This window comes from Chiloscyllium plagiosum, chromosome 34, assembly GCF_004010195.1.
Source record: "Chiloscyllium plagiosum isolate BGI_BamShark_2017 chromosome 34, ASM401019v2, whole genome shotgun sequence".
Classification (NCBI taxonomy): Eukaryota; Metazoa; Chordata; class Chondrichthyes; order Orectolobiformes; family Hemiscylliidae; genus Chiloscyllium; species Chiloscyllium plagiosum.
The window spans coordinates 2,353,837-2,377,847 of NC_057743.1; the positions used below are offsets into that span (position 1 = coordinate 2,353,837).

The window sequence follows — 24,011 nt, forward strand, 5'->3', positions numbered from 1 at the left end:
TGGACTTGTTGGGCCGAAGGGCCTGTTTCCACACTGTAAGTAATCTAATCTAAAAAAAAACTTAACTTTTACAGGTGGTCAGTACTTACAAAACGACTCAGGGCAGGTGAATCGTATTCTGTAATCCTCACAGCTCCTATTATCCTGCTCTGCATTCACACAGGCAAATCCACTAGAAACACTACACCTATTTAATGTGGAAAGAGACGATGTGACAAAGTAATTTTCAAAACAGTTTATGCTATTTGAAATAAAGTGACAACATCAAAATCGGTGACAGAAATTGATATTTACTCAGGGATATTGTCTCCAGTTTCGGAGGCTGGAACTCCTGATGTCGTCTCCACTTCACAGGCAGTCGGCTTACTGCAGATTTGAGCAGGATATTCTTTTTGCAGATTCACAAGATCTTCATAATCACCATTTCCTGATGGATTATCACGATCAAACCACTCAGTTTTGCAGCTGCCTAATTAATGCAACAAACAAAATTGTGAGCAATAGTTTTAAAAATGTGATGAAAGGATCTTGTCCAATGAGGACAGAACTGAAACAGTAACATTGCACCCTGCTGATTATCTGCTTACAAATTGTACAGAATAATAATTGGTTTTAACTAATGAGGCCAAAGAAAATTCAGAGTCTTAAATATCCATTATTTTTCACTCTGTCAACCCTGGATAATATCTCAATTTACCCCTTCCAGCCTTCCTCAGCAACTTTTTAAGGTCTATTGTTAATACTAAACCAACATGAATCAAAATAAGATCCATTTATCAATGGGCAGGTGGTAGTTGCTGGAATCCAACTGAAAGTGGTCACAATGAGTTATGTAGTCACATCTGTACCCTCAACCACCCAACTACATAGTTCATCCATGTATGCCAACACTGCTCCAGATGGCTACTTCACAACCATTAATGATCAACTTGCTGTGAATGCACTTGAGAAAGAACTTCTGGTCCTCTGGTCCTTAGGTCCTGCCTAAGACAGCTGGTGGATAATTGGCTTAGCTCTCCATTATCAGCGGTATCACAGCAAGGGTTGTCTACCAGAGGTACTGCAGCGGGGATGTAGGACGCTGTTCTGCACTGCAGTAGGACTGGGTGTAGATCATGGATTTCGCCATGGCCAATATCTAATATTTGGTGAAATGGCTGACTGTCCAGAGTAGAAAGTCTCAATAAGGATGGAATCCTGGAGGGGGTTATAGTTTGGGGACACTTTTATTATGTAATAACTGAAAAGCAGGACCTCGAGTGTAGCAATCTCTGGGTTACTATCAGGTCTATGTGCTAGTGAAACAAGGAATAGAAAGATGGGACAGATGAATGCATGGCTAAAGAGCTGGCAGGGGGTGGCAGAGTTTCAGGTTCTTGAATCATTGGGACTTCTTCTGAGTCAGAGGTGAACTCTACAAGAGGGCCAGGTTGCACCTAAACCTGAGGGGAACAAATATCCTCACAGGAAAGCTTGCTAGTGCTATTCAGGAGGATTTAAGTTAGAGTGACAGGGGGCAGGAACCAGAGTAGCAGGTCAGCAAGGGATTGAGGAGAAGATGGATGTCAGGAACAGTAAGATAGATACGGAGGGCAGGCAGAGATAAGTAAATGTACATGATGGTACTAATGGGCTGAAGTATGTTAATTTCAATGCAAGGGGTATTAAATATAGGACAGATGAGCTTACAATCTGGATCATGGGAATATGATATTGTGGCAATTACAGAAACTTGGTTGAGAGAGGAACAGGAGTGGCTCAAGGTTCCAGGGTTTCATTGTTTTAGATGAGACAGAGAGGAATACAAAAGAGGTGGAGGAGTTGCTTTATTAATCCGGAGAATGTCATATCTGCACTCAGCGAGGACATACTGAAGGTCTCATCCATTAAGGCATTATGGGTAGAGTTAAAAAGTATGATGGGTGCAAACACTCTGATAGGATTATATTATAGGCCCCCTAACAGCCACCAAGGAAGAAATATGTGGGCAGATTATGGAAAGTTGCAATAAAAACAGGGTTGTCATAGTGGATGACTTTAATTTCCCCAATGTTGACTGAGCCTCCCTTACAGTTAGAGTTTGAAACAGGTCAGAATTTGTTAAGTGCATCCAAGTGGTTTTCTTGAAACTGTAGGTGGATAGATCAACTACAGGAAAGGGTCATACCGGATCTTATATGGCTAACAGTTTCTTGCCGGCTGCCATTAGACTGCTGAATGGATCTCTCTAACTTGAAATGATGTTAATCTTGCTAATATTGATCTTGCTTTGTCCACCTCCTGTGCAGCCATAAGCTTGTAAGCCTCGCTTTGTCTAAGCAGCCCATGATTTGTATGCCCTTGCTTGCTATGATCTGCATATACGGCTTGCAAAACAAAATATTTCTCTGTACTTAGGTACATGTGATGGCAATAAATCAAATCAATTAAGTCAAATCAAATGTGCCTGCCCAGCTGACTGACCTTTCAGTGAGAGACCATTTTGGAAACAGTGATCACAACTCCTTAGGTTTTATGATTGCTACAAGGAAGGATAAGTCAGGACCTTGCGGGAAGGTACTAAACTGGGAAGGGAAATTACATCAGTATTTGGCAGGGGCTAGGGAGTGTTAATTGGGAGGAGCTGTTATTGGGGAAGTCTACATTTGACACATGGGATTAATTTTAAGACTTGCTGATCAGAGTTCAGGACTGGCATACAACAAAGAACAAGGAAAATTACAGCATAGGGAGAGGCCCTTCGGCCCTTCAATCCTGTGCCAATCCAGATCCTCTATTTAAACCTGTCACCTATTTTCTGAGGATTTGTGTTCCTTTGCTCCCTGCCCATTCATGTATCTATCTAGATACATATTAAATGATGCCATCGTACGTGCCACCTCTGCTGGCAGCCCGTTCAAAGCACTCACCACCCTCTGCGTTAAGAACTTTCCACGCATATCTCCCTTAAACTTTTCCCCTCTCGCCTTGAGCTCATGACCCCCAGTAATTGAGTCCCTCACTCTGGGAAAAAAAGCTTCTTGCTATCCACCCTGTGTATACCTCTCATGATTTTGTAGACCTTTATAAGGTCCCCCCTCAACCTTTGTCTTTCAAATGAAAATAATCCTAATCTACTCAACATCTCTTCACAGCTAGCACCCTCCATATCAGGCAACATCCTGGTGAACCTCCTCTGCACTCTCTTCAAAGCATCCACATCTTTCTGGTAATGTGGCAACCAGAACTGTACGCAGTATTCCAAATGTGGCTAAAACAAAGTCCTTTACAACTTGACATGACCTGCCAACTCTTGTACTCAATAGCCTGTACAATGAAGGAAAGCATGCTGTGTTCCTTCTTGACCACTCCATTGACCTGTGTTGTCACCTTCAGTGAACAATGTACTTGAACACCCAGATCTCTCTATACATCAATTTTCTCCAGGGCTTTTCCATCTACTGTACAGTTTGCTCTAGACATAGATCTTCCAAAATGCGTCACCGCGTATTTGCCTGGATTGAACTCCATCTGCCATTTCTCCGCTCTATAATCTATCAATATTCTGCTGCATTCTCTGACAGTCCCCTTCACTTTCTGCCACTCCACCAATCTTAGTGTCATCTGCAAACTTGTTAATCAGATCACCTATACCTTCCTCCAGATCATTTATATATATCACATACAACAGATGACCCAGCAGGCATCCCTGTGGAACACCACTGGTCACAATTCTCTATTTTGAGTAACTCCTTTCCACTACTACTCTCTGTCTCCTGTTGTCCAACCAGTTCTCTATCCATCTAGCTAGTACAACCTGGACCCCAAGCGACTTCACTTTCTCCATCAGTCTACCATGGGGAACCATAACAAATGCCTTACTGAAGTCCATGTGTATGACATTGACAACCCTTCACTCGTCAATCAACTTTGTCACTTCCTCAAAGACTTCTATTAAGTCGGTAGACATGACTTTCCCTGCACAAAACCATGCCCATTTTCTTCCAAATGCAAATACATCCTATCCTTAAGTATTTTCTCCAGCAGCTTCCCTACCATTGACGTCAGGCTCACCGGTCTATAATTACTTGGATAATCCTTGCTACCCTTCCAAAACAAGGGGACAACATTAGCAATTCTCCAGTTCTCCGGACCTCACCCATGTTCAAGGATGCTGCAAAAATATCTATTAAGGCCCCAGTTATTCCTGTCTCACGTCCCTCAGCAACCTGGGATATGTCCCATCTGGACCTGGGGACTTGTCCACCTTAATGCCTTTTAGAATACCCAACACTTGCTCCCTGTTTATACTGACTTGACCTAGAGTAATCAAACATCTATCCCTAACCTCAACATCTGTCATGTCCCTCTCCCTGGTGAATAACAACACAAAGTACTCATTAAGGATCTCATCCATTTTCTCTGACTCCATGCATATTTCCCTCCTTTGTCCTTGAGTGGGCCAACCCTTTCTCTTATTACCCTCTTGTTCCATACATACAAATAAAAGGCTTTGGGATTTTCCTTAACCCTGTTCGCTAAAGATATTTCAAGACCCCTTTTAGTCCTTTTAATTCCTCGTTTCAGATTGGTTCTACTGTCTCGATATTCTTTCAAAGCGTCGTCTGTTTTCAGTCACCTAGACCTTACATATGCTTCCTTTTTCCTCTTAACTTGTCTCAAGATTTCACCTGTCACCCATGGTTCCCTAATCTTGCCATTTCTATCCCTAATTTTCACAGGGACATGTCTGTCCTGCACTCTACCCAACCTCACTTTAAAAGCCTCCCACAGATCAAATGTGGATTTACCCTCAAACAGCTGCTCCCAAACCACATTCCTCAGCTCCTGCCGAATTTTGCTACAGTTGGTCTTCCCCCAATTTAGCACTCTTCCTTTAGGATGACTCTCATCTTTGTCCACGAGTTTTCTAAAAATTACAGAATTGCAGAACTGTAATTCCTATTCCCAAAGTAATGCCTACGGAAACTTGAACCATCTGGCCGGGCCCATTCCCCAACATCAAGTCCAGTTCGGCCCCTTCCCAAGTTGAACTATTTACATACTGCTCTTTAAAATCCTCCTGGATGCTTCTTACAAACTCTGTGCCATCTAAACCTCTAACGTTAAGTGAATCCCAGTCAATGTTGGGAAAACGGCATGTTCCAGTAAGGACAAAGGATAAGGATGGCGAGTTAAGGGACTTTCAGATAACAAAGACAGTTGTGAATTGAGTCAAAAGGAGAAAAGAAGCACACATAAGGCTGATGAATCTAAAATTGGGACAGGGTCCATGAGGAATATAAGGAAAGCAGGAACAAACTCAAGCGAGTATTGGGAGAGCAAAATGGGCCATGACCTTGACAGGTAGGGTTAAAGAGAATCCCATTCTGTACATGAATTAAAAATAAGAAGATGACTATGGAGAAGGTAGGACCACTCCACAATAAAGGAGGGAACTTGTGCTTGGAGGCAGAGGATGTGGGCAAGATCTTAAATCAGTACTTTGTATTGGCATTCACCCAGGAGAAGGATAGGGAGGATATTGAGATTTGTGTGGAGCATGCTCAAGCATTTTGAGATCAAGAAAATATTGGTGTTTGGTCTCTTGAAGAGCATTAAGATGGATACATCCCCAGAGCCTGATAGTACAATTATGAAGTTGAAGGTGTGTACTGCACCTTTAAGAAAGAGTGAATGCTGTTTTGCATTGAGAGCTTAAGAAGCACCTGTCATTTGACGAATTAACAGTCCCAGAGTGTAGTGAAAAATTGAAAATATGTAACATTTGGCCGTGAAACAGATACCTGAGTTGGTTGCTGTTTTGACCACAATTCAAATTTAATCAATCAGTCCAAGTTATGCTCCAAGATACTAAAACCCAATCAAGATTGAATTTATTGTTTTGCCAAAATCAAACCAATGAGACAATCCAATGTTGGGGGTATAAAAGGTACTTTTCATATGAAAGACCTTCACACTAAAAATAAAGATGATGACCCAGGGAGATCTTTAGCCAGAAGTTGTGGTCCACATCAGCGTCAATGACACAGGTAGGAAAAGGGAGGTGGATATAAGACATAAATTCAGGGAACTAGGGTCGAAGTTTAGAGCTGGAACAAACAGAATTGTTAGTTGTGCCACGTGCTGATGAGGCAAGGAATAGGGGGAGAGAGCAGTTGAACACGTGGCTACAGGAATGGTGCAGGAGAGAGGGCTTCAGATACCTGGATAATTGGATCTCATTCTGGGGTAGGTGGGACCTCTACAAATGGGATGGTCCACATCTGAACCAGAGGACTACCAATATCTTGGGGGTTGCCGGAGGGGATTAGCTAATGCTTTTTGGGAGGGTTTAAATTAATTCAGCAGGGGGACGGGAACTGGAATTGTACTTCCAGTGTACAGGAGGTTGAGAGCAGTGAGATCAGAAATAAGGTTTCAAGGTCGCAAGAGTGTACCAGCAGGCAGGGAAGTGGTTTGAAGTGTATCTACTTCAACGCCAGGAGCATCTGGAATAAGGTGGGTGAACTTGCAGCATAGGTTGGTACCTGGGACTTCGATGTTGTGACCATTTCAGAGACATGGACAGAGCAGGTACAGGAATGGTTGTCGCAGATTCCGAGGTTTAGCTGTTTCAGTAAGAACAGGGAAGGTGGTAAAAGAGAGGGAGGTATGGCATTGTTAGTCAAGGACAGTATTACAGTGGCAGAAAGGACTTTTAATGAGGACTCGTCTGCTGAGGTAGTGTGGGCTGATGTTAGAAACAGGAGAGTTCAACCTGTTGGGAGTTTTCTATAGCCCTCCACAAAGTTCCAGCGACGTAGAGGAAAGGATTGCAAAGATGATTCTGTATAGGAGTGAAAGTGACGGGGGAGTTGTTACGGTGGACTTCAATTTTCCAACTATTGACGAGAAACACTACAGCTTGAGTACTTTTGATGAGTCAGTTTTTGTCCAATATGTGCAGAATGGTTTCCTGACACAGTATGTAGAGAGGCCAACAAGGCGCGAGGCCACATTGGATTTGGTACTGTGTAATGAACCTGGCTAAGGATTAGATTTGGAGATAAGTGAGTACTTTGATAATAGTGACCGCTATTCAGTTACATTTACTTTAGAAATGGAAATGGATAAGTCTATACTGCAGGGCAAGAGTTACAGCTGGGGGAAAGGCAATAAGACAAAATTTAGGAAACTGCAGGGCATGGCCACAATTAAAAGTGGACCTTATTCATGGAACAGCTACTGCGTGTCCTTGGTAAGTATGTAACCGTCAGGCAGGGAGGAAATGGTCGAGTGAGGGAACCATGGTTTACTAAAGAAGTTGAATCTCTTGTCAAGAGGAAAAACAAGGCTTATGTTAGGATGAGATGTGAAGGCTCAGTTAGGGCATTTGAGAGTTACAAGTTAGCCAGGAAAGACCTAAAGAGAGAGCTAAGAAGAGCCAGAAGGCGACATGAGAAGTCTTTAGCAGGTAGGATCAAGGAAGACCTTAAGTTTCTATACGTCTGTCAGAAATAAAAGAATGACGAGAGTAAGATTAGGGCCAGTAGTGGGAAGTTGTGTGTAGAGTCTGAGGAGATAGGAGAGGTGCTAAATAAATATTTTTCATCAGTATTCACAGTGGAAAAAGATGTTGTTGGGGACAATACTGAGATACAGGCTATTAGACCTGTCAGGATTGAGATTCACAAGGAAGAGGTGACAGCAATTCTGGAAAGTGTGAAAATAGATGCATCGCCAGGGCCAGATGGGATTTATCCCAGGATTCTCTGGAAAGCCATGGATGAGAATGCAGAAGCTTTGATTTTTATATCTTCATTGTCTACTGGAATAGCAAATGTTGTCCTCTTGTTTAGGAAGTGGAGTAGAGAGAATCCTGGTAATTATAGACCATTGAGCCTTACTGCAGTTGTGGGTAAAGTGTTGGAAAGGATTATAAGAGATAGGATTTATAATCATCTCAAAATGAATAATTTGATTAATAGTCAACATGATTTTGAGAAGGGTAGGTCATGCCTCATAAACCTTCATTGAGAAGGTGACCAAACAGGTAGATGAGGGTAAGGCGGTTGATGTGGTGTACATGGAGCTGAAAATGTGTTGCTGGAAAAGCGCAGCAGGTCAGGCAGCATCCAGGAAACAGGAGAATCGACATTTCGGGCATAAGCCCTTCTACATGGAGTTCAGTAAAGCATTTGATAAGGTTCTCCACTGTAGGCTACTGCAGAAAATACAGAGGCATGGGATTGAGGGTGATTTAGCGGTTTGGATCAGTAATTGACGAGCTGAAAGACGACAGAAGGTGGTTGATGGAAAATGTTTGTCCTGGAGTTCAGTTATTAGTGGGGTACCGCAAAGATCTGTTTTGGGACCACTGCAGTTTCTTGTTTTTATAAATGGCCTGGATTAAAAGGACGGGTTAGTAAATTTGCAGATGACACTAAGGTCATGCGAAAGGATGTTGTAGGCTACAGATAAGCTGCAGAGGTGGCAAATGGAGTTTAATCTGGAAAAGTGTGAGGTGATTCACTTTGGAAGGAGTAACAGGAATACAGAGTACTGGGCTAATGGTGATTCTTGGTAGTGTGGATGAGCGGAGAGATCTTGGTGTCCATGTACATGGATCTCTGAAATTTGCCACCCAGTTGATAGGGTTGTTAAGAAGGCATACAAGGTACGTTAGCTTTTATTGGAAGAGGGATTGCGTTTCGGAGCCATGAGGTCATGTTGCAGCTGTACAAAACTCTGGTGCGGTCACACTTGGAGTATTGCGTACAGTTCTAGTTGCCGCATTGCGGGAATGATGTGGAAGTGGTGGAAAGGGTGCAGAGGAGATTTACCAGGCTTTTGCCTGGTATGGAGGGAAGGTCTTATGAGGAAAAACTGAGGCACTTGAGGCTGTTTTTGTTACAGAGAAGAAAGTTGATAGGTGACTTAATAGAGACATACAAAATGATCAGAGGGTTAGATAGGTTGGGCAGTGAGAGCCCTTTTCCTTGGATGGTGATGGCTAGCATGAGGGGACATAGCTTTAAATTGAGGGATGATAGATATAGGACAGGTGTCAGACGTAGTTTCTTTACTCAGAGAGTATTGGAATGCCTTGCCTGAAACAGTAGTAGACTCACCAACTTTAAGGGCATTTGAATAGTCATTGGATAAACATATGGATGATAATGGGATAGTGTAGGTTCGATGGGCTTTAGATTGGTTTCATAGGTTGGCGCAACATCGAGGGCTGAAGGACCTGTACTGCACAGTAATGTTCTATGTTCTGTACAGAAGAAAGACACCGCAGACGGAATCTGCTGTCTGGTTTTGAAATGAAGTTGATGCAATTTAAATAAGTGTTTTATTGGAACAGTATATTGTTATAGCATTGGAGGCAGATAATAAGCAGTTAAGAGAAAGGTGGGGAGGGGGAAGGGGTTAGAATTATGAATAGTTGCTGTTTAATGAGGCAAGAGAGGCAAGAGAGGAGAGGATACAAAATCTTTGTATCCTTGTTCGTCAGTGGAAAGGTCCTGGAGAACTGATGAATAATGTTGTTCCTCTGTTCAAGAAGGGAAATAGAGATAAATCAGGAAACTGTAAATCAGTGGTTAGGAAGCTATTGGAGAGAATTCTTAGGGACAGAATTTACATGCATTTAGAAAAGTATGGCCTAATTAGGGACAGTCAGTATGGCTTTATGTGGGCAGGCCATGTCTTACTAATTAGATTGGATTTTTTTGAGGAGGTGACAAAGTCGATCAATGAGGGTAGAGCAATGGATGTTGGCTACATGGATATTAGTGAACCTTTTGACGAGGTCCTTCATGGTAGGCTTATCCAGAAGATGAATGGGATCCACAGTGAGGTGACCAGATGGATTCAGAATCCCTTGCCCATAGAAGGCAGAGACCAGTGGTTGAAGGTTGTTTTTCTGGCTGGAGGCCCATGACTCATGGTGTTCCACAGGGATCCATACTGGGACCTCTGTTGTTTGTGATATATACAAATGACTTCAATGAAAATATAGACGGGTGGATTAACAAATTTGCAGACGATACAAAGAATGGTGAAGTTGTGTAAAATGTCGAAGGTTGTCAAAGAATACAGCAGGATATAGATCAGTTCCAGATATGATCAGAAAAATGGCATTTAATCTGGGTAAATGTGAGGTGCTGTACTTTGAGAGAGGAAATGCGAAAGAAACTATACAGTTAATGGCAGGGCCTTGACCAGCACTCGTGTACAGAAGGATCTTGTGGTTCAACTTCCTAGCTCCATGAAAGTAGCCATGCAAGTAGATAGGGTGATAAAGAAGGCATATGGCATGCTTGTCTATTTTGTTGGGGAGTTGAGTAGAAGATGTCGTATGACTTTGGTTAGGCCACACTTAGAGTATTGAGTTCAGGTCATCACATTCAGGAAGGATTAGATTAGATTAGATTACTTACAGTGTGGAAACAGGCCCTTCAGCGGACGCTTTGGATTTATTTGATTTGATTTATTGTAGTCATGTGTATCGAAGTACTGTGAAAATCTTCATTTCCTGGCTGTACAGGCAGATCATTACATGTAAGGACATAGAGATCGCAGGGTGCTTCGACATAATGAGGCATACAGACTACACTGCACAGGAGGTGCATGAAGCAAGATCCACATTGACAAAAACAACATTACTTAATGTTAGAGAGTCCATTCATCAGTCTAATAAGGGCAGGGAAGAAGCTGTTCTCGAACATGGTACATGTGTTCAAGCTTCTGCAACTTCTGCCTGACAGAAGAGATTGCATTACCAGCTTGGGAGGGGTTTTTGATGATGTTGGCAGCCTTTCCACACCTGCAAGAGACCATGGATGGAAGGGCGGCTTCTGTGTTGGTCTTGGTTGAGCATACAATCTTCTGTTGAGCATACAAACATCCTACAGTCCTGAGCAGAGCAGTCGCTGTACCAGGCCATTATGCATCTGGATGGTATGCTTTCACGGTGCATCTGTCAAAATTGGTGAAGGTGCAGAAGAGGTTTACCAGGGTGTTACCTGGATTAGAGGGTATAGGCTATAAAGGAGAAGCTAAAAAAACTCAGGTTGGTTTGTCTGGAATGGCAAAATTGAGAGGAGACTTGATAGAAGGCTATAAAATTATGAGATGCATAGATAGCGGTGATGGTCAGAATAATTGTCCCAGCATTGAAATGTCTAACGGGACATTCATTTAAGAGGAGAGGGGGAAAGTTCAAAGGACATGTGAGGGACAAGTTTTATTTACACACAGAGTGGTGGAGTCTGAAACGTGCTGCAAGACGTGGTGGTGGTGGAGGCAGATATTTTAGGGCTAGTTAAGAGACCTTTAGACCCTTGCATATGAATGGGCCAAGGGCAGGCAGATGGGATTAGTTTAGTTTGGCATCATGTTCCGCATAACATTGTAGGCTGGAGGGCACATTCTTGTGCTGTACAGTTCTCCGTTCTCTGTAATGGAATAGAAGGTAAATCTTATTTCATGGAAAATGGCATTATTCGTTCATGAAACCATTCTCACTGGCTAGACCAGCAGTTATTTCCTCTCTCTAATTGTCAGGACAGCAGTTAAGAGTCAACATCATTGTTGTGGGTCAAGAGTCACATGTAAGACAGACCAAGTAAGGATGGCAGATTTCCTTTCCTGAAAATTATTAGTGAACCAGATAGGTTTTTATGAGAAACAACAGTTACTACATATCTTTATTCCAGATTTTTATTCAATGCAAATGTTACTGTCTGCATTTGAAGTCATGCTCTCGAACAATGATCTAAGGTTCTGGATTGCTAATCCAGTGACATTATGCCACTGCCTCCCCTCATCAATATTAATCATTGGACAGGAGTTTCACTAAGCATAATTCAGAATTTTCACAAGTTCCTTGAAGTTGAACAGTCTTGGATGATGTCCTACTAAATGACTGACTCATCTGTTATTGTCTTATTCAGGTTAAGTGGAGGGAATTGATCAATGGTGTGCCTTGAGCACATATAAAGACTGGCTTTGTTTATTGTTTTCAAAAAGATGTATAAAGAGATTTAAATGTTGATCAGAGAGGAGACAGGCATTTGCAGTGTTACATTCCGTAATTAACTCTAGTATAGAGTGAAAGATTGGCTCTAGTCTCCTACTTCACCATTTGGTTTCAGAATGAATTAACTCACTATTTGGAACTTCATCACACCACCCATTTCATAACACCTTGGGTTTCACCTTCTCAGCTACAGAGCAGAACTGGTTCTGTTACATAACATGCCACGAGGCATTTTCTCTGGGTACACAATAATGTTAAAGAATTAAACCATCCAATTGTTGTAAAAATACAAAATGAATTCACAGGCATTAGTTTACGTATCATTATTTCAAAGTATACAGTAACAATTAGTAAACCAGTTCTTATAAATAGCGAATTGTGTTTGACCTTTTGATAAAGTGAATGTTTCCCAAATGGGAGGTAATAATCCAACAATTAGTCTTTAACAACATTTAGTACTTACAAAAAGATTCAGGACAAAAAAATCGTATCTTGTAATCCTCACATGTCCCATCATCTTGTTCTTTATTCACACAAACAAAGCCAGAAGAAATATTGCATCTGTTTGTGACAGAATGGGAGGACGGTACATTATTTTCTATTAAAGCAATTCGCATCGTTTAAAATACCGGGCTGACATGCAATTTTTAAAAAGTTGGTTGGTTAGAAGTAGGATTAAGAGGGAGATTGATTAATAACAGTGAAATTGGTCTCAACCTGACTCCAACCCATCACCTTCCCCATATTTAACTGCGGTGTTTTAGGCTCCATGTGAGCAACCCCAAAAGGGAAGGTGCATTGTCAATTTTTAAAAAATGTTCACAGGATGCAGTTGTCACTGGCTGGGTCATCACTTATTATCCATTCCTGATTGCCCTTGGTAGCGGCGAGCCAACTTTTTGAAACACTTGCAGTCCTTGGCTTTAAGTTGGACTGAAGCGTCTGTTTCTGTGCTGTACAACTCTAAGACTATCATACAGATAGGATAGGTGTTTCTGCATGGTAACTGCTCAAGCAAAATGGATTTTGCAACTTGTGTTTAAAAAACAAAGTGAGAAAACAGTACTAATTAACAGCCATTTTAAAATTTGTTTACGGGATTTGGGTTTTGCTAAGTAGGCCAGCATTTTCTCTCATCCCTAATTCCCCTGGAATTGCTGCTATTATTGCATGTAGGGCTACCCACAATATTGTTAGGGAGGGAATTCCAGAACGTTGACTATGCAACAATGAAGGAACAGTGCTACAGGATAACGTATGGCTTGAAGGGGAGGCTTGAAAATGGTGGTGGCAGCCTGTATGTGCTGCTATCGTCCTTCTCAGAGTAGAAGTCACACATTTGGAAGATATTTTTGAAGAAACCTTAGTGAATTGTTGCAATGCATCTTATTGATGATGAACATTGCTGCTATTGTGCACTGGTGGTGGACAGTGTGAATTGTGAAGGTGGCGAATGAGCAGGCATTCAGGTTTGTATTCCGAACTTGAATCCCATCTGTTTGAACTATGAATGGTTGCATGCTTGCAGCAGATACTGTACCCTCAGATCATCCAGGAACATTCACTGAACTGCAAGAGGTCTCCTTTCTATCAACAGAATAACATCTCCCTGGAGCATCCTTACAGGTACCATAGTCACACTAAGAAAGTGCTCCAGCCAGTATAGCTGTCCACTGCTGCTCCCTGTACCTGTTCTACTGCTCACCTTATGGGCATGCCTGCCTTATTTCATTGATGGCCTTCTCACTCTTATAAATATGGAACAGCATCTCCCTGGAGTGCCCTTTCAGGCCTCAGAGTCACAGCCAAGAATCATCATACCCTTTGACCATCTGCACTGCTTCTACCAGTTATTTCTGTTGTGAATGTTCAGTAAAAATCAAACATTCAGCAAACTGCATACTGGGAACATTCCTATCAATGCTAAAAATGAAAATGACTATTACAGACCTCACAATCCCTCCTCATGAGGAACCCAGAAATGATGTGGTGATGCATAGCTAATCTTATTCCCAAGATTCCCCATTGCATTACTGTAGCTCCTGCACCCAGCACTCTGAGAACATATTGGCCATCCCATAGACACAATCGCAAAGTACAAGGAAAGGAATCACTACTTACTCAGGGATGTTATCTCCAGTGCTTGAAGCTGGAACACCTGATGTTGTCTCCACTTCACATGAAATCGGGTTAGTGCAGATCTTACCAGGTTGTTCTTTTCGGAGATTTACTAGATCTTCGTAATCCCCATTGCCTGATGGATTATCCCGATCAAACCACTGGGTCTTACAGTTGTTGTTGCCTGATAAATACAACAAAAAGAAAACTGTCATAATACTTTAAAAGATGCTAATGAAAGTTTATTTATAAAGTGCAGAATTAACTGTGAGAAAGTTTGATATTTGGACTCTGCTTTACAATCAAGTTGATAAATAATTTGGCAGAATAATATTTGGTTTTAACCTCCGACCACAAAATGTTTAAAATAACAAGTCCTTGAAGCCAAGTGTTTAGTTTGTTTTCCTCCCTCCCCTAAGGAGGAGGGAGGTCCTTCTTAGCATTACATTCCCGGCACTCTGTGCTTCATAAGAAACACTGCAACAAGAATTGGCTAATTAGCCCCATGAGTGTGTTCCACCATTTAATGAGATCACGGCTGATTAGTGGCCTAACTCAATATACCTGCCTCTGGCCCTTTTGCCTTATTACATTTTCTGAACAAAAAAATTATCTATCCGAGATTTGAAACTAACAAGTTAAACATTCCGTTCTTACGACAAACCAAAATAATTATTTGATTTGAACTTCACAGGAACACCATTGCACTATCCATAGAACAATGAGTCTAAATATTAACCTCACTGCAACAGACAGGTGTCCGATGGGGAAATTCAGATCTGAACTTCATGCATACGTTGACTGTCTTCCTATTGCAGTATCCAAGCATCCAATTGCAGAGTTGATGCAATTTACCACTCTGGAAGCCTGATTTCAATCAGGTGCCACATTTGTAATTCATTCCTAATTAATTGGATCATGCACACCTTTCTCAAGAGGAAGAAAACTCTGCTGTAAAAGGGAGTGGTAGATTTCTTCTCTACAGTATCTGTCAATACAAAATGTGGATAGGAAGAGCAGAAAACTCCTGTCACCTTTCAAAGAGGTTTCTGGCATCACTTTTCCTGACTACATCTCATCCCTGTTAGGATCATGAACAAGATGACATCTTCCTGATTTCCAATTCCACCCCCGCCCCCTCCTTTCACAACCTGCAAAGTTACTTTTTAGAACATAGAACATAGAAGAATACAGCGCAGTACAGGCCCTTTGGCCCTCGATGTTGCGTCGATCCAAGCCCACCTAACGTATACTAACCCACTATCCTCCATATACCTATCCAATGCCCGCTTAAATGCCCATAAAGACATCTTCCTGATTTCCAATTCCACCCCCGCCCCCTCCTTTCACAACCTGCAAAGTTACTTTTTCTGGCCATGGGTTCAACCTGTCTATTTTGGACAGCATGAAGCATCAGCAGAATGTACTTTATGATTCACTCACAGGATGTGGGTGTCACTGCTTGGATCAAAATTTATTGCCCATCTCTAACTGCCTCCAGAGAAGTTGGTGGTGAGTTGTCTTCTTGAACTACTGCAATTTATGTCATGAAGGGAAACCCACGGTGTTGCTAGGGAGTTCCAGGTTTTTGACCCAACAACATTGAAAGATCGTCAATATATTTCTCTCCCGAGTTGGGAGGGAGGCAGCAGACACAAAACTACAGGCTGGTTAGCCTGACCTCAGTAGGTCGTAAGATGTTAAAATCCAGTATAAAGGATGAGATTATGGAATGATTGGAAATACATGGTAAAATATGGCTGATACAGCACAACTTTAGCAAGGGGAGGTCTTGACAAATCTGTTAGAATTCTTTGAGAAAGTAGTGAGCAAGTTAGATAAAAGAGAGCCAGTGGATGTGATCTATTTGGATTTCCAGAAGACTGTTGACAAGGTGTAACACTGGAGGCTGCTAAATAAGAATCCATGGTGTTAATGAGCAAGATACTGGCGTGAATAGAGGATTAACTGACTGGCAGAAGGCAGAGTGTGGGGATAAAGGAGTCTTTTTCAAGATGGCAGTAGGTGACGAGTAGCGTTCTACGTGTTAGGATTAGAAGCACGATTATAAATGTTATACATTAATGATCTCAAAAAAGGAACTGATGCCATTGTTGAGAAGTTTGTAGATGATGCACAGACTGGTAGAGGTACAGGCAATTTTGAAAATGTGAGGAGGCTGCAGAAGAGCTCAGACAGGCTAAGAGAGTGGGCAAAGAAATGGCAGATGGAATACAATATGGGAAATTGCAAGGCAGGGAGAATAGAGGTGCAGGCTGTTTTTTAAATGGGGAAAGGCTTTGGAATTATGAAGCTGAAAGGAATTCTGATTTCAAGATTCTCTTAAAGGGTAACACATAGGTTCAGTTGGCAGTTAGGAAGACAATGCAACATTAGCATTCCTTTTGAAAAGGCTAGAATACAAGAGCAGAAATGTACTTCTAAAGCTCTGGTCAGACCACATTTGGAATATTGTGAGCAGTTTTGGGTCCCGTATCTAAGGAAGAATGTGCTGGCATTGGAAGGTGTCCACAGGAGTTTTACATGAATGATGCTGAGAATGAAGGACTTGTCATATGAGAGTGGTTGAGGACACTCGTTCTGTACTCCAGGGACACAGCTAATGAATAGTAGGACCCTGCGGACTGTTGGCCAACAGAGAGACTGGGGTACAACTACATAGTTCCTTGACAGTGGCGTCACAGGTCGACAAGGTGGTGAATAAGGCATTTGGTACGTTTGCCTTTATTGGTCAGAGCATTGAGTTGGGAGTCATAGGAAAGGTTTAGAAGGATATGGGCCAATTTCAGGGAAATAAGATTGATGTGAAGGAACATTCACATAGGAGTTGGGACGTCATGTTGTGACTGTACAAGATATTGGTGAAGCCACTTTTGGAGTACTCTGTGCAATTCTGGTTGCCTTGCTAGAAGACTGATGCTATTAAACTGGAAAGGGTATGGAGAGGATTTACAAAGATGTTGCCAGGACTGATGGATTTGAGTTATAGGGAGAGGCTTGATAGGCTGGGACATTTTGCCCTCAAGTGCAGGAGGCTGAGGGGTGACTTTATAGAGATTTGTAAAATCATGAGGATCATAGATAAGATGACTAGCCAAGGTCTTTTCCCACGGGTAGGGGTGTCCAAAACTAGTGGGCATAACTTTAAGATTAGGAGGGAACGGTTGAAAAGGGACCTGAGGGGCAACTTCTTCACACAGAGGGTGGCGTGTATATGGAATGAACTGCCAGAGGAAGTGTTAGAGGCGAGTACAATTACAACATTTCAAAAACATTTGGACAGATACACGAATAGGAAACGTTTAGAGAGTTATGAGCCAAATGCAGGAAAACGGGACTAGTTAGTTTAGGAAACCTGGTTGGCATCGATGAATTGGACCGAGGGGTTTATTTCCATACTGTATGACTGATTCTGTGAAGGGGGATCTGATTCAATCTTAAAGAATACTGAGAGGCCTGTATAGAGTGGACGTGGAGAAGAAGCTTCCACTCATAGGAAAGACTAAGTCCAGCCTCAGAGTAAGGGATGACGCTTTAGAATTAAGATGAGGAGGAATTTCTTTAGCTAGAGGGTGGTGAATCTGTGGAACTCATTACCACAGAAGGATTTGGAGGCCAAGTCATTGAGTATATTTAAGACAGAGGTAGATAGGTTTTTGATAAGTAAGGGGCTTATGGGTTATAGAGAGACAGCAGGAGAATGAGGTTGAGAAACATGTCAGCCATGATCAAATGGTGAAGCAGACTCAATAGACTAAAGGTATAATTCTGCTCCTACATCTATGGTCTTATGGATGTGAAATCTAAATGCAAAATAATGAGCTTGCTCCATTGACTTCAATTTGTTACCCCACATCCTTGGTCTCAACAGGAATCTTTCAGTCATTTTCTGCTTCCCCCTTCAATCATGGTTATTTGTAAACTAAAGGTATGCCACTTTGGAAATAATAATGTCCACTACTCACAAAATGCTTCAGGGCAGACAAATCTTATCCTGTAATTTTCACAGCTGCCATCTTCTTGCTCTGCATTCACACAAGCAAATCCAGAAGAAATGCTGCACCTGTTTCAGATAGAACAAGATGATGTGATAATGTAGTTACCAAAATCATTCTTCTGTTTTTCCAAGTAAATACACAGTATAACAACAACACCATCAATGATTTGCAATCATAATATTCTTGTAATGTAGTGGTAAGAGTCCAATATGCTTCCTAGGCACTTTACTAAACCAATTTTGATACTTAACCAAATAAGGTGTTATAAGTCAGGTAGTAAAAAAGTAGGTTTCACTAGTATCTCAAAGTGAAAACTGTACAGAAAGAGAGGTTCAGAATAAACTTAGGCAACTGAAGGCAAATCACTTGATGGAGGCAGGCAATCGGGGGATATGCAGGTGACCAGAGTTAGAAGAAAGCAGAACTTGGGATTAACTAATGATCTCAAATGTGGGAATTTCAAATTCGGTTGCAGCATGAGAAACTGGAGTCCTACACGAGTGCTTGGAGTTAAACAAAGGTAATTAATACGTACAAGGCCCAAAAGTAGGGTAGTGGCAGATGTTTAAGGAAATAGTCAATTCCTCTCAACTAAAATATATTCCATAAAGTCATAAGTCCTACATAGAATCCTGTGCCAACCGCCTAAGCGCCACATACGAACAATTCCGGTTCCTGCATGAATGCCGACAGAATCGAATACTACAAATGCTGGAGGAAAGATCACAGAAGCGCTTCACAGGAGGCTCCCAAGCACTGAGGATGTCACCTCGACAGGGGACGAAACGTCTGCAACACAAATTCCCAGCTCGGCGAACAGAACCACAACAGTCCTACAACATGGAGACAGGCCCATCGGTTCAAACTGGACCATGCTGACCAAAATGTCCATTCACACCAATCTCATTTCCCTCAAATTAGCCCATATCCTTCTAAACCTTTCCTATCCATGTATTGTCCAAATGCCTTTTAAATGTTGTTAATGTACCCGCCTCAACCACTTCCACTGGCAGCTCATTCCATATGCGTACCACCCTCTCTAGAAAAAGTTGCCCCTCAGGTACTCTTTTATTTTTTCACTTCTTACCTTTAAGCTGATGCCCTCTAGTCCTCAATTGCCCAATCCTGGGGAAAAGACTGAGTTGCATTCACCCTGTCCTTACCTCTCATGATCTTATGTACTTCTATAAGAACCCCTCTCAGTCTCCTATGCTCTTAAGAAAAAAGTTCTAGCCTGTTTAGCCTCTCCCTATAACTCAGTCCATTAAGTCCTGGCAACATCCTTGTAAATTTCTTCTGCACTCTTTCCAGTTTAATGACATCCTTCCTACAGCAAGGTGACCAAAACTGAGAGGAAGAAAGATTGTAAGGGGGTGTTCTATGGTTAAGTAACAACGTTAAAAATAGCATAAAGCCAAAAACTTAAGGCCATCTCACAAAGGCCAGTGGCAGGATGGAAGATTGGGAAACTTTTGAAGAGTTAGTAAATAAAAAGTAATAAAAACACTAAAGGTAAATTAAGAAAGAGAATTAGAGCAAAATATAAAAATGGATAGCAAAAGCTTCTCTAAATGTATAATTAATAGAAAGCAGAGAGTCAGGATAAATAGGTCTTTTTTGGGTTGTCAAGATGTAATTAGTGGGGTGCCACAATTTATATTAATGACTTAAATGCAGGGATAGCAGGTACTATTGCTAGATTTGCAGATGACATTAAAATAGGTGCATTATTAAGATGCAATGAAGAAATAATACATTTATAATGGAACATGGATAGGTCAGGTGAATGGACCGAATTTGGCAGGTGAATAAGTGTCAAGTTATCCTTTTCATTTAGAAGAAAGGCAACTTATTAAGTAAATGGTAAAAAACTTCAGAGTGTTTTGGTTTGGAGTTTTCTGGGTGTCCTTGTGCATCAATCATGAAAAATGCATATGCAGGTACAGCGGGTAAAAGGGGAGGCAAATGGAATTCTGGAATCTATTGCTAAAGGAGAAGAGTATAAAGTTACAGAAGTGTTGGTGCAACTGTGCAAGACAACAGTGAGATGACACCACAAGTACTGCATACAGTCTTGGTCCCCTTTCTTGAAAAGGGATGCAGTTGCTTTGGAGGCAGTTCAGAGGACATCACCTACTTGATTCCAGAGGTGAGGGATTTGTCTACGAAGACAGATAGAGTAATTTAGGTCTATTTTCTCCAGAGTTTAAAAGAATAAGAGGAAATCTAATTAAGGTATACAAGATGATAAAGGCAACTGATAAAGCTGGCATAAAGAGGATGCTCTTATGAGGCAGTATAGAATAAGAGGTTGTAGCTTTAGGATAATGGGTAGCAGATTTTAAAAAGAAATGAGAAATTACTTCTCTCATGAAATCTATGGAATTGACCACACCCAAGTGGGCTGGATGCAGGAGGAAAGGAGTAAATTTAAGGAGGAGGTAAACAGATTTTTAATTACTAACTTGTTGAAAGGTATGGGGAGTTGGTAAGAAAATATCGATGAGATCAACTGTGATCATACTGAATGGCAGAGCAAGCTTGAGGGGCTGAACTGTCTCCTCCTGCTCCTGGTTCTTATGTCTCAAGTCTGTCATGGATGCAGAGATAAAGGGAAAACCACTGAAGAAATTAAAAACAGGGATAGGAATTTAAAATTTGAAGCATTTTCAGGACAGGTGCCAAACAACTTCATTTTACAGAGGGTAGACGGTTGGAACGTGCCCAGGAGAGCACAGAAAGTCAAATCGGAGGGGGGACAGAAGCACAGTCAAGGGTTTCACCAACGGATGAATTAAATGGAAATAGACAGTCTTAGTGAATAAGAGGATTTGAAGTTTGAAATACATCTTATGATCAAGTAGAACTCCATAAGACTGTAAGATACAAAAACAGACTTAGGCCATTTGGCCCATGGAGTCTACTCTGCTATTCAATCATGGCTGACACTTTTCTCAACACTAAAAGCCTGCCCTCACCTAGAAAGAGACTGTTTCAGTTTTATCCTGAGTGGCTCAGGAATGTAATTTGTGATTAGCTCTGAAGCCATTGGGTTAATACTTTACAATATTGATCAGAGAATATTTCTGATCCACAAATGTTGGGCACTGGTCTACTTGTGTGACTTATCAGAGGCAGGGAAATGGTTCAGATTGGTAGTGTGGAGGAATAAGATGGTAACAATCAATATTTACTCAGGGATGTTGTCTCCGGTTTCAGAGGCTGGAACTCCTGATACTGTCTCCACTTCACATGCAAATGGGTTGCTGCAGATCTGATCAGGATTCTCATTTCGCAGATTCACAAGATCTTCATAGTCTCCATTTCCTGACGGATTATCATGATCAAACCACTGGGTTTTGCAGTTGCCTGATTTGTGCAACAAATAAAAAGATACTGTGAGCAATACTTTTAATGACAGAATTGAAGTTCCATCGATGCAAAACAAAAATTGTTTGCAATACTTAAAATTTATTTGTTTTAATTTTTATCAAGAGGCAGGCAGACTTTAGAAAAAGAGATCAATAGGAATACCAAAACATTTAAGATGGGAGAGGACTGAATTAATAAGCAAGTCATCCAACATGCATGCTCAGTCTGATTCTAAAGGGGTAGTCAGTGCTGGGTGTGTATGTGCATTAATCAATGAAGGAGATAGGATAGGTTGAGAAAGCAATTAATGAAGGGTATAGTATCTTAGGTTTTATTAATACGGACATGGATTACAAGAGTACCAAAGAAGTGTCATATTGGAGTCAAAATGTTAACTTGATTTCTCTCTCCATAGATGCTGCCTAACCTGTTGCCATGTCTCCAGAGTTTTCCACTTTTATTTCAGTTTTCTAACATCTCCAATAGGAGAAAGTGAGGACCGCAGATGCTGGAGATCAGAGCTGAAAATGTGTTGCTGGAAAAGTGCAGCAGGTAGGTGGTGCTGAGTTCGAGGGTTTGGACTGAGACAAGGTGGGGGGAGGGGAAATGAGGAAGCTCGAGAAATCTGAGTTCATCCCTTGTGGTTGGAGGGTTCCGCCTAGAACTAGACATTCTAAAGTAAAAATAAATGACTAGGATAATATCCCAGAGATGTCTCTTTCAACATTGTGAATGTTCATAAAATTAGATGTATGTTTAATACTGATCAAAAATCAGACATGATAACAAGTCTGTAAAATATGTGTGTAGATGGCAGACAAATGGAAATATTGGAAAAAAAGGTTTTAGTTTTGATAGGAGAAATAAGGAGGGCATCTACTCTTTGGAAACTAAGAGCTTAAAGAGGGTACAGTTGTAAAGAGAGTTCAGATTATTGAACTAAGTTAATAAAAGTAACAATACTTCAACAAAAAAGAACTGCAAACAAAGACAGTTGATGAGAGACATGTTTAGAATACTGAGGGCATATTTTGGGTTTTTGTTTTACAAAGCAGATATTGAACATACAAGAGAACTATTTTAAAAAAAAATGTACAAGTATGATACCAAAATTAAGTTGAGTCTAAAGGTATGTTTCTGCGCTGCAGTTTTTTTTTGTAAACCTCTGAAATTCTAGTTGCTAAAAAATGTTGAGGCTAATCAATCTCGTTCAACTTGGTGCCTTTCAGCAGAAGTGAGACTAAAATGGGTGACAGGAATGTGGCAATGTTGAATAAATAGTGTCGTACATTCTTTACTAAGCAGGGAATCTTAAGTAAAAATATTTCCTGATACAGCAGACCTGCCTTGGAAAGAAGTGCTCGGCCAAGACAATTTTTGTTCCAGGTTCAGGGTGCAGGGTGGAGCTGGGCTTGGTGATTCTGGGAGGAGATCAGAGTTCCAAGAAAGTTATTTACAATTATCACCTCAATTCTCTGGGATGTTATCCTCGTCATTTATTTTTACTTTAAAATGTATAGTTCTCACCCTCACTACCTCACCCCTTAACCTTTAGCACGTCACCTCTTAATGTCCCCAAACTCATAGCATGTATCCCTTATGTCAACTCAGGCACGTACATTACTTTTTCAGGAAGAGAGTTCAAAAACTCAAGACTCTGAGAAAAAATGGTTTGACTGATCTCTGTTTTAAATAGGTGATGCCTGATTTTTAAGCAGTGAACCCTGCTTAAAAGAGTTGTACAATAAGAGGAAGCAACCTCTGTATATCTAACCTGTCGACCCCTCAGAGTCTCGATCGAGTCACCTCTTACTTTTCTAAATCCCAGTGGGTACAAGCCTAGCCTGTATAACCTTTCCTCATAAGATCACCAGGTATTAGTCTTGTCACTTTCTCTGAACAGCTTGCAATGCACTTACATCCTTCTTTAAAGAAGGTGACCAATACTGTCCACAAAATTTCAAATGTGGTCTCACCAGTGCCTTGTACTTTTGTACTCAACTCACCTTGCAACAAATTATAACATTCTATTAGCTTTACTTGCTGCATACTAACATTCTGTGATTTATACTGTGAATATCATTCATTATTGTTTCATTCACCAGGTATTGATATTTTTTGACATATTCAGCAATATGAGCCCAAGTCCTGTTCAAAATCATGCTACTTTTGAGAGCACCTCAAAATCCACCTTTGAACCCCGCCCCTCCAATCGCCACCAGGACAGAACCCCACTGGTCCTCACACACCACCCCACCAACCTCCAGATACATCGTTTCATCCTTCGTCATTTCCGCCACCTCCAAACAGACCCCACCACCAAGGATATATTTCCCTCCCACCCCTATCAGCGGTCCGGAAAGACCACTCCCTCCATGACTCCCTCATCAGATCCACACCCCCCCACCAACCCAACCTCCACTTACGGCACCTTCCCCTGCAACCGCAAGAAATGCAAAACTTGCGCCCACACC

At 41.4% G+C, this 24,011-nt stretch overlaps 1 protein-coding gene across 1 annotated transcript in view; it reads right to left on the bottom strand.

Moving 5' to 3' along the window:
* si:dkey-205h13.2 overlaps positions 1-24,011 on the bottom strand; it is a 180,047-nt gene that overhangs the window by 38,645 nt on the left and 117,391 nt on the right. Inside the window, exons 24-29 of the mRNA XM_043675395.1 lie at positions 21,360-21,534; positions 18,133-18,230; positions 14,150-14,330; positions 12,492-12,589; positions 295-469; positions 90-187 (exon numbers count right to left, since the gene is read on the bottom strand). Of these exons, the coding sequence (XP_043531330.1) occupies positions 90-187; positions 295-469; positions 12,492-12,589; positions 14,150-14,330; positions 18,133-18,230; positions 21,360-21,534 (825 nt within the window). The remainder of the gene's footprint in view (positions 1-89; positions 188-294; positions 470-12,491; positions 12,590-14,149; positions 14,331-18,132; positions 18,231-21,359; positions 21,535-24,011) is intronic.